This window comes from Coffea arabica, chromosome 1e (assembly GCF_036785885.1).
Source record: "Coffea arabica cultivar ET-39 chromosome 1e, Coffea Arabica ET-39 HiFi, whole genome shotgun sequence".
Taxonomy (NCBI): Eukaryota; Viridiplantae; Streptophyta; class Magnoliopsida; order Gentianales; family Rubiaceae; genus Coffea; species Coffea arabica.
Genome location: NC_092311.1, coordinates 40,238,879 through 40,248,331, shown reverse-complemented (window position 1 = coordinate 40,248,331; position 9,453 = coordinate 40,238,879). Strand labels below are relative to the sequence as shown.

General features: G+C 38.0%; 1 protein-coding gene across 1 annotated transcript; it reads right to left on the bottom strand.

Annotated features, from left to right (window-relative positions):
- Positions 1-4,250: 4,250 nt before the first annotated feature.
- Positions 4,251-7,901, bottom strand: LOC140017009 (uncharacterized). The gene has a single exon (XM_072071354.1). It carries the CDS (start codon positions 7,899-7,901, stop codon positions 4,251-4,253), a length of 3,651 nt encoding a protein of 1,216 aa, XP_071927455.1.
- Positions 7,902-9,453: the final 1,552 nt, after the last annotated feature.

Sequence of the window (9,453 nt, the reverse complement as noted above, 5' to 3'; positions counted from 1 at the left end):
GTAGTAGGAGCTAATAAATTCGGAGAGAAATCTCCTAGATCTAGCTCATCTAAGAGGCCGTCACCGAATAGGATGACGAATCTAGTGGAAATAAGAGGAGATCTAAAGAACGAAATTAAGGAGACTTTATCTGCTCAAGCTACAGCTTCGGCAATGGTAGTAGTGGTTAGGAGGGAGGGAGAGAAAGAGAGAAAATAAAAAAGAGAGGGAAGGAAGAGTGGTAGCTGGTGGCAGCGCCGGGGGGATGGAAGGGAGGGGGAAGAAAGGGTCTACTATAGGGAGGAAGAAGAAAAAGGATAAAAAGAAAAAAAGGGAAAAAAGGAAGAAAAAAGGTTTTCAATTTTTTCAAACCCTAAATACACAAAAGTTTTCTATAATTTCTACAGTAAGTTATAATAAAGTTTATGCAAACATTCAAAATATATACCATCAAAATGGGCCCTTAGTTATTTGACATTTAGCACCGCATTTCAACAACATTAACTTTTTTGTTTGAGCAAGATGTCAAAAATATTTGTAACGGCTTCATAAATTATAATAATTTTAAGAATCTATTTATTTTGCATTTGGTTCCATATCATGAACATTTAATGGTTAAATATTTAATTGAAATAAACTTGATTCATCATTTGTTTGCACATTAGTGGCCATATTATTAGGTGAACATATGGAATTGTTCACATATGTAATATGGAATATGCATTTGATAAATGTTATAACACAAGTTATACTCAATTGCTTTTTTGAGCCAATTAGTTGGATTGCTAGTAGAGTTCTTGTATATTTAGTTGATTGTTATAAATTGGGGCTATTGAAGTTTCAAGAACTAAAATGTCTTAATGGTATTCATTTTCTAACAATGGTTTAGTGAAAAATCACTAGCTAATTCTGTGAGAGATGTGAATACCTATAGCTATCCTTTCCATATTTCCTTCTACTTTTCATTTTAAAAATGTACAAATTTGTAATTCATTACTAGCTATGTTATAGATTGGAAAAATGTGTAAAAATGTGGGTTAAAAAACCAATCAATTGGCATCATACTTGTTGTCATTAATGCTTAAATATTTAAGGCTCTTTTGCATTTGCATTTTTTTTTAACAAAAACCAATATTTGTGATACAAGTCTACAAAAATACTTTCCAAAAATCACCTTAAAATCACCCAAAAAAAAGTCACCACCAGCCACTACCCTCTTACTGCCACTCTCGCCCTCATGCCACTACCCTAATGACACCGGCATATCTCCTGTTTCCTTCTCCTTTTTTTCTCTCCATATATCACCCTATTTCACTAAACCTCAACCCATCTCTTCACCTTTGCCCCTCTCTTCCCTGCTACCAAGGACAAACCAAGATTTTAGCTTGATAGGAAGGGTCAATAGAGTTAAAGAAAAATTGGTACTTAAAATAGGTTTGACGGAGCTAGAAAAATCAATGTTTGATTAGATGGTCAAAAGTCACTTTTTGTGGAGTTGGTTTTTAACTAATGGTTTAGCTAATGAGTGCCCAATCAGCACTAGCTATGAGAGGTGTCTTAAATGTTAGTTTTTCGGGAAAAGTATAAGTAATTTGAAAAAGTGTCTAAATGTAGGGGTGCAATAATTGTGATTATATTCACTTAGATGGTAATTTAAGTATAATTTAGATGTGTTAATGGGAACTCCATTAATAAAAACTTTTAACTAAATACCCAACTTGTATAGTATAGAGTTTCCTTGGTTGATGATATTTTAAAGTTACACTATTGACTAATTATAACTAATACAAAGAATCAACTAAGATCCACTTTCGATCCGGTCATGATTACACTCTCAATCCACTTTCCCTCTAGATCCGGTCGTGGTTGCCATCTCTTTCCTCCTCTATCCTTTCTTTTCGTCCCTCTGTTACCCTCCTTTCTACAGTCCCTAAACCTACCTAAATCATACTCGATCTAGTTGTAATTATAAGTTGATCGGAAGGATAGAGGGCTGTGCTACCTTTCTCTCCCAATTTGGTCATAACTACAACAAGATTGGTAAGACAGAGGGCCACGACACTAGGAAAACAAAAGTGTGAATTGAGGGAATGGAGGAGAAATAAGGAATTGTGGGAGATCGAGAAAAAAAAATAGAGAGTAGCAGGGAAAATAAAAAGGAAGGAACAAAGAAAGAGATAGTGAGAGGAAGAGGAAAGAAGATGTGTCCAGCAAAGGATGGAGGAGAAAAATAGTGAAGTATGAAAGGGAGTTACCTGTGGTAAAGAGGGTGATAGTGGGTGGTCAAAGAAGAGGTCGGATGGTATTTATAAGACAATTCAAAAAACACATGTATGTTAAAATCTTTATATATTGTACAGTTGTAATAAAGTTTTTCAATAACATCCTTGAAACAACTTAATCGATACGGATCCCAAGTTTGATAAACTTATTAGTTTGCCTCCTGCTTGCACATCAACGACCTACATTATTAGATGCATTTATATGCACTTGTTGACATTATTTGCAATTACTTATGAGACAATTAATTGGTTAGGTGGTTGCATACATGAATATTTATTTAATGGTGAAATATTGTGCCTATCTAAGTTTCAAGAGCAAATAGATCTTACTTTACATGATATTTATTTTTGTGGAACAAGTAGTGCAAAATCATTAATTGCATTAAAGATGTTTGCATCAATTAAAATTCTTTGAAGATTTCTTCATAGTTGTTTATTTTCTATGTATTCAAATCTCGGAATCATTTTTGACTAAATTAGATATCGATTAAGAAAATCTTATCAATCAAATACAAGTCAATTAGATTCTTAGTTTATATTGGTAAATGCGTAAACCATCCCTTTAAAAAAAAAATAGATTATGTTATTAAACGGAAAAAACCAAAGTTACAAGCGCCCATGCTTAAACTAGCCCTCCCTCACAACAACCTGGCGGAGGGATGGCACTCCTAGCCTATCTAGAAACAAAGCTCCTCGCGCTAAACGGGGCAAATCTGAAACTGCCAAATATATATCGTCACGGGCTTGCTGACAACCAGAATTTGCCAATATATCCGCGACTTGGTTCGCCTGTCGGTAACAGTGAAGAATTCGAGGAAAATGATGCGCCACTCCCATCAACTGCTGCACCTCCGTGTGAATGCCCCATGGACAACTTACTAAGCGATTCAAGATACGAACTAAAACCAACGAGTCCAGTTCAACGTCAAAGGGATCGATGCCCCTCTGGAGACACAACAATGTGTAAACCATCCCTAAGAGTAATGTCTAACAAAATTACGATTGTAGATTCACTTCTACCATGCTAACTATTATTCAAAAAATTTTAGTTATGCAAAAATAAATTGGACCAATTTGTGCATGTCCAATAATTAAAAACCTCAAAGTCAATTGCATACTTCCAACAACAATAGTTTTTCTTTGAGGAAAAAAATGATAAAGTTGCATTAGCGTTTGCTTAAAATCTTTTTCCTTTTAACTTTTTCTTCTTTTCATACTTTAACTATTCAAAATTTATCCCCACATCAACATTAAATTATGTCGTCAAGAAAAATGATAAAAATACATCTAATGGTCATATAAGATTTTTCTGTTGTGATTTTGAGAATCCACCATTTAATACTTACCAGCCTTTAGTGCATGGCAAGTTTTTAAATTTGTTATCAAAGCTGCACCATATCAAGTTTCAGGTTTAGGGCAATCCTTATTTTCTAATTTCAATTTCCACTTTTTTATTTTTAATTACAACTTAGACGCTAGGGTATCTGCCCCAAAATTAGACTCTTCTGTCATCTCAAACACTCTATGTATTACGTAGGCACAAATTCCAACCCACTTGAGTGTTGAAGCGTCTCCTATCTCACACTTACCCAATAAATAACAGTCACAGAAATTCCTAATTTTGTGGCGCGTGCATGATACGTGTTAATACCCACATTTGACTAGGGTTACACATTTGGCTAATAGATACTAATAAGCCTTATACCTTAATACCTAACTGGCAGTTTCCTATTGGTTGATCCGTTTATCTCTCTCCCCTGCTATAAATTCACATGCAAAATGCATTAATTATAACCTCAACTGGAAAAACATAAGTTAAAACGAGAAAAACAAAAGTACTTTGGAAAAAATGCAATAAAGAAACAAGAAAGAAAAGAAAGAAAGAAAGGCTTCTCTTGCTAGTTCTATGACTACAAACTGCATAGTACTTTTTTTTTTTTTTTTTTTTAAAAAGTAGTTCTTTTATTAATTAGATAAGAAATCAAACTATTACACAAGCCTAATTTTCCTAATTGAAGGCATTCCTAGCTTATCCAGACGAATTGCTCCACGAGCCATAGGTGGAAATGTATTAAATGTCTCATATATCCTGAGTTGCTGCTGTGGATGAGATACACCCTCGTTGGACAACACATCAGCCACTGTGTTTGCTTCTCTGTAACAGTGGGAAAATCGATCTGGATCTTCCATGATCTGCCAAATCTGCCTAATAACCCGTCTAATGTGCCAAGGACAATGAATGCGATGCTGGAGAATTCCAATTAATAACAGCGAATCAGATTGCACATTGAGATTCAAAAAACCCCTATGTGCACTGATTTGGAGACCAATAAGGAGGGCACGAGCTTCTGCAAGGAGACATGTCGTTTCCCCAAAATATGCCGAGAAACCAATCAAAGGTAGACCATTTGACTCCCGAAGAACTCCACCGCCTGCACCCACTCCTGGATTACCTTTAGAACATCCATCCGTATTAAGTGTGAGCCGACCAGATTCCTTTGTTTCCCATCGTACAAGTTTATATGTAAACCCAACCTCCGATGAATTAGGCCAGTCATACAAATGATAAAAAGATGGTACTCGGAGAGGTTTTTTTAAATAAATTCCCACCATGGATTGGATTTCGGAGAAAATGGCATGACAAATGGCAATCGACCTCATCTGAACATCGTCAAACATTGCTTTATTTCTTGCCTTCCAGATATGCCAACACACAAGACAGGGAAGAACCCGTCCAATAAACCGACGTATCTCAGAATCGTATGATTTCAACCACCAACCCACTATGCGGAGTCTCAAAGATGACGCTGACAAATCGAATCCACATGCAGCTCCAAAATAATTCCAAATTGTTGATGCTATATTGCCATTTGAAAATAAATGTTCAATTGATTCCTCAGATGGCAATGGACAACAAAAACACTTTGATGGAAGATGGAAACCAATGTTACGTAAACTGTCGGGTATTGGCAGTCTCCCCAGCAAAAGTCTTAACATGAAGAAAGAAACTTTCAAAGGAAGACAAGGATGCCAAATTCTATCAAACACCATTGACGTGTTACGGGCTTGCCTAATATCCCGAAAGGCTGAAGCTAGAGAGAAATTTCCGGAAGAAGTAGGCATCCATATGACTTCCGCTTCACCCCCCTCTTCGGGGACTGGGTGGTTTAAAATGGAGGTCACCATTTGACTTGGCAGTGACTGACATAACCGACTCGTATCCCAATGTCCATTACTGATAAAGTTACTAAATGATAAGTTTGGGATAACCGTCGCTTGGAGGAATAATGCACCATTACCCAACCAATTGTCGTACCAAAAATGACAAGCTCCATCTTTGACCACCCATAGCATAGAAAGTTCCACTTGTCGACTCACATTCACCATCCTTTTCCAGAGTGCCGAGTCCGTTGCTTTGATTTCTACCTGACAGGGATGTTTTCGTCTACAGTACTTTGCTTTCATAAATTGAGACCATAACGACATCCCCTTTCTGAAATTCCACCAAAGCTTGAATGAAAATGCTCTGTAGACGTCCTGAAGTCTTCTAAAGCCGACTCCTCCCTCCTCAACTGGATAACACATCCGAGACCACCGTATCCAGTGATATTTTGACAAGTCGGATGATGACCTCCAAAGGAAGGTCGACAAAGCATTTTCTATAGTTCTAAAAACTTTAGCTGGGATAATCGATGCTGAGAGCAGATGCAATGGCATTGATGCTAATACATGTTTGATTAGAACTATCTTACCTCCAAATGAAAGCAACCTTGATTTCCATGTCATAATCCTCCCCAGGATAGACTGACATACTTCCCCAAAATATGATGTTTTACACCTTCCGTAGTAGAGAGGGAATCCTAAATAACGTATCGGAAATGAATGGCAGGTAAAACTTGTGATACGTTCAATCACCCTTCTTCTAGCAAGTGACAAGGATGGATGAACCAAGTAACAACTTTTTTGTACATTTATCAACTGTCCCGAACACCTTTGATACATCTGTAGCACCTGCATGATGGCCTTTAAAGAATGTGAAGATCCATTTGCAAATATGAGGACATCGTCCGCAAATGCCAAATGTGTTATAGAAGGGCATGCATGTGGAAGTCTGAAGCCCACAAATCCCGAGTGCAAGGCAAGATTATTCAAACCTCTAGACAAAACCTCAGCTCCTATAATGAATAATGCAGGCGATAAAGGGTCACCCTGACGTAGTCCTTTTGAAGATTTAAAGAAACCATGGGATGACCCATTTATAATGACCGAAAACCAAACATTAGAAATCAATCGCCATACAAGATCAATGAATATTTCCCCAAAACCAAATCTTCGTAGAACACCAATAATATGATCCCATGCCACCCGGTCATATGCCTTAGACATGTCTAGCTTCATTGCCACATTTCCAGCTCTATTCTTTTTTCCAATGCCCGATACTATCTCTTGAGCTAAAAGAAAATTGTCTGTTATATTACGTCCCTTCACAAATCCTGTTTGCTGGGGAGAAATAATTTTTGGCAATATAGAAGCCACTCTATCTGCTAAAATCCGGGATATTAGCTTGTTGAAGAAATTACAAAGACTGATTGGCCTAAATTGAGAGAAATCCTGAGGATTTGCCGTCTTGGGAATTAACACAATAGAGGTAGAAGTGATGAAGCGAGGTAACTCTGCCCCACAGAAAAAGCTGATTATAGCATTATGAACATCTTGGGCGACAACTTCCCATGCAAATGTAAAGAATTTGCCAGAGAATCCATCTGGGCCCGCAGCACTATCTCCATCCATTGATCTCACAACTCGATAGACCTCCTCAATCGAGGGTAATTTCTCCAATTTGTCATTGTCGTTTTCCGAGATCATAGGCGGAATTAAATGCAGCAAATCAGTAGAAGACTGTAAAGTGGGCGTTGTGAAAATATCTGAGAAGTATGTTATTGCTTCAGATACTATTTCAGCATTCGTCTCCACCCAAATACCATTGGAATTTTTGATACGGTGTATCCTTCCTTGAGCTCGTCTCTGCTTAACAACCGCATGAAAATACCTTGAATTACGATCTCCCTTTGCAAGCCATTTTATTCTGGCCTTTTGGCTCCAGAATTGTTCTTCAATTGATAGTGCATGACGTAATTCCGCCTGAGCCTTGCTAAGCTGAACATGAAATTCCTCGGAGGCATTTTGATCCACAACTTGTTCTGCCCGTTGGACTGCCAATTCCGTAGATCGCACAGCATCAAATATATTTCCAAAATGTTGTTTATTCCATACTTGAATAGCCCTCCTCGTTGCCAATAATTTGGAGCATAGTACACGTAATGGAGAACCAACCACATCTTGATTCCAAGCTTGTCGAATAACCTCCAAGAGTTCGGGTTTGGTAGTCCATATATTCAAGAAACGGAAAGGCCGCGGCTTATTGTCTGATTGATCCGCAAAAGAAATCTTCAACGGTGCATGATCTGAAGGATGTCTTGCCAAGTGAATCACAGAAATTACATCTGAAATTTCCAAGCACGACCCATTAATTAGAAACCTATCCAACCTCTTTGAAACTCTGGCTCTACCTCTCCGATTATTAGACCAGGTGAAACTAGCTCCAGAAAAGCCTATATCAAAAACCCCAGCCTCCTCCATGAAAGACATGAAATCCACCCCCTCCGATATTGTGAATGGACGACCACCACTTTTTTCATGAGCAGCTAAGATGACATTAAAGTCACCCCCAATACATCAAGGAAGAGAGATTGGTTTATCATTTAATAAATTGCACCATAAATCTCGACGCTCCTCGACTGAACACTTAGCATGGACAAACGACATGATAATTGGACTAGATAAGAATGAAGACTGAACATGTATTGAAATGTGTTGATCCGAATTACCCACAATGGAACATGCAAAAGGGCTTCTATAAAAAACCCAAATATCACCAGAAAGATTAACAAAGGCATGATCAAATGATAACCTTAGACGGATGGACTCAACTTTAGACACATCTAATTTTGGTTCACAAATCACAGCAAATTGAACACGATGAAATCTTACCAATTTAATCATTCTTCTTAAATTAGGGGATTTAGCTACCCCTCTAATAATCCAAAAAATACCACTAATCATTAGAAAGAACCCGGAATGAGTTTTGGAAAGATGTTGTGGACCGTAATTGTCTATCAGATGGCACAATAATCCGCACACCTTTGCCTCTTGTTTGTCGGCCATTATTGACGTCAACAACAGATTGGTCAATATTTAACGGATTTAATGATGGATCCAAGGACTTGTCACGAGCTTCAACCAGGCGTGGAGATAAAGCGCCAACACCAGTTGGCAATATGACTACATTCGGCATATTGGAAGTGAAGTTGTCCGGCTGGTCCCCACCCAAATCAACATAAAGATTGCTAATTGCATTGGTTTCGGCCTTGTGATGTTGAGCAGCAGCAGCTTCATAGTATTGCTTTGCAATTGATTTGGACTCCTCACGATCATTGCTGTTGAAATTGTAAGTTATTTGATTGTCGGCCATTCCATTTGTTTCGGCCCTTTGCTGCTGTAAATCTGTCAAAGAAGTATCCAATACCAGCTGGGACCCTTCACAATCATTGTTGTTGAAATTGTAAGGTATTTGATTGTCGGCCATGCCATTTGTTTCGGCCCTTTGCTGCTGTAAATCTGTCAAAGAAGTGTCCAAGACCAGCTGGGACCCTTCACAATCATGATTTTGGGTAATGTTTTTCAAACCATCATCCGAAATAGGTTGTGCTTGCCCCACAGCATCCAATGTTTGTTCTTGTAATCCCACATCAGTATCTCCATGTTGTGTCACTAGTATTTCTGCATCAATGGCTTGTTGAACAAATAAAGGAGGCTTCATTGTATCGGCTGTTGTGTTTCCTTCAATGTCATCCACGCCATTTTGTGTTTGTAAACCGACATCAGTATCCATTAATTTGCTTTTATTTTCGAGCTGGACAGATCGTACATTATTCCCCCTTGCATCTGCTGATGTCCCTTCATCCTCAATCATACCAGGAACTGGCACTTCATCAGTATCTTTCCCATTAGTAAAATGCATTTGTTTAGTTACTAGCATTGAGTCCTTGTGGATTTGTGAACTTAAACCATGTTGCAGCCGCTTGGATCGAGGCTCAGTCAAATTTTTCTTGCAGTCGACAGATAAATGACC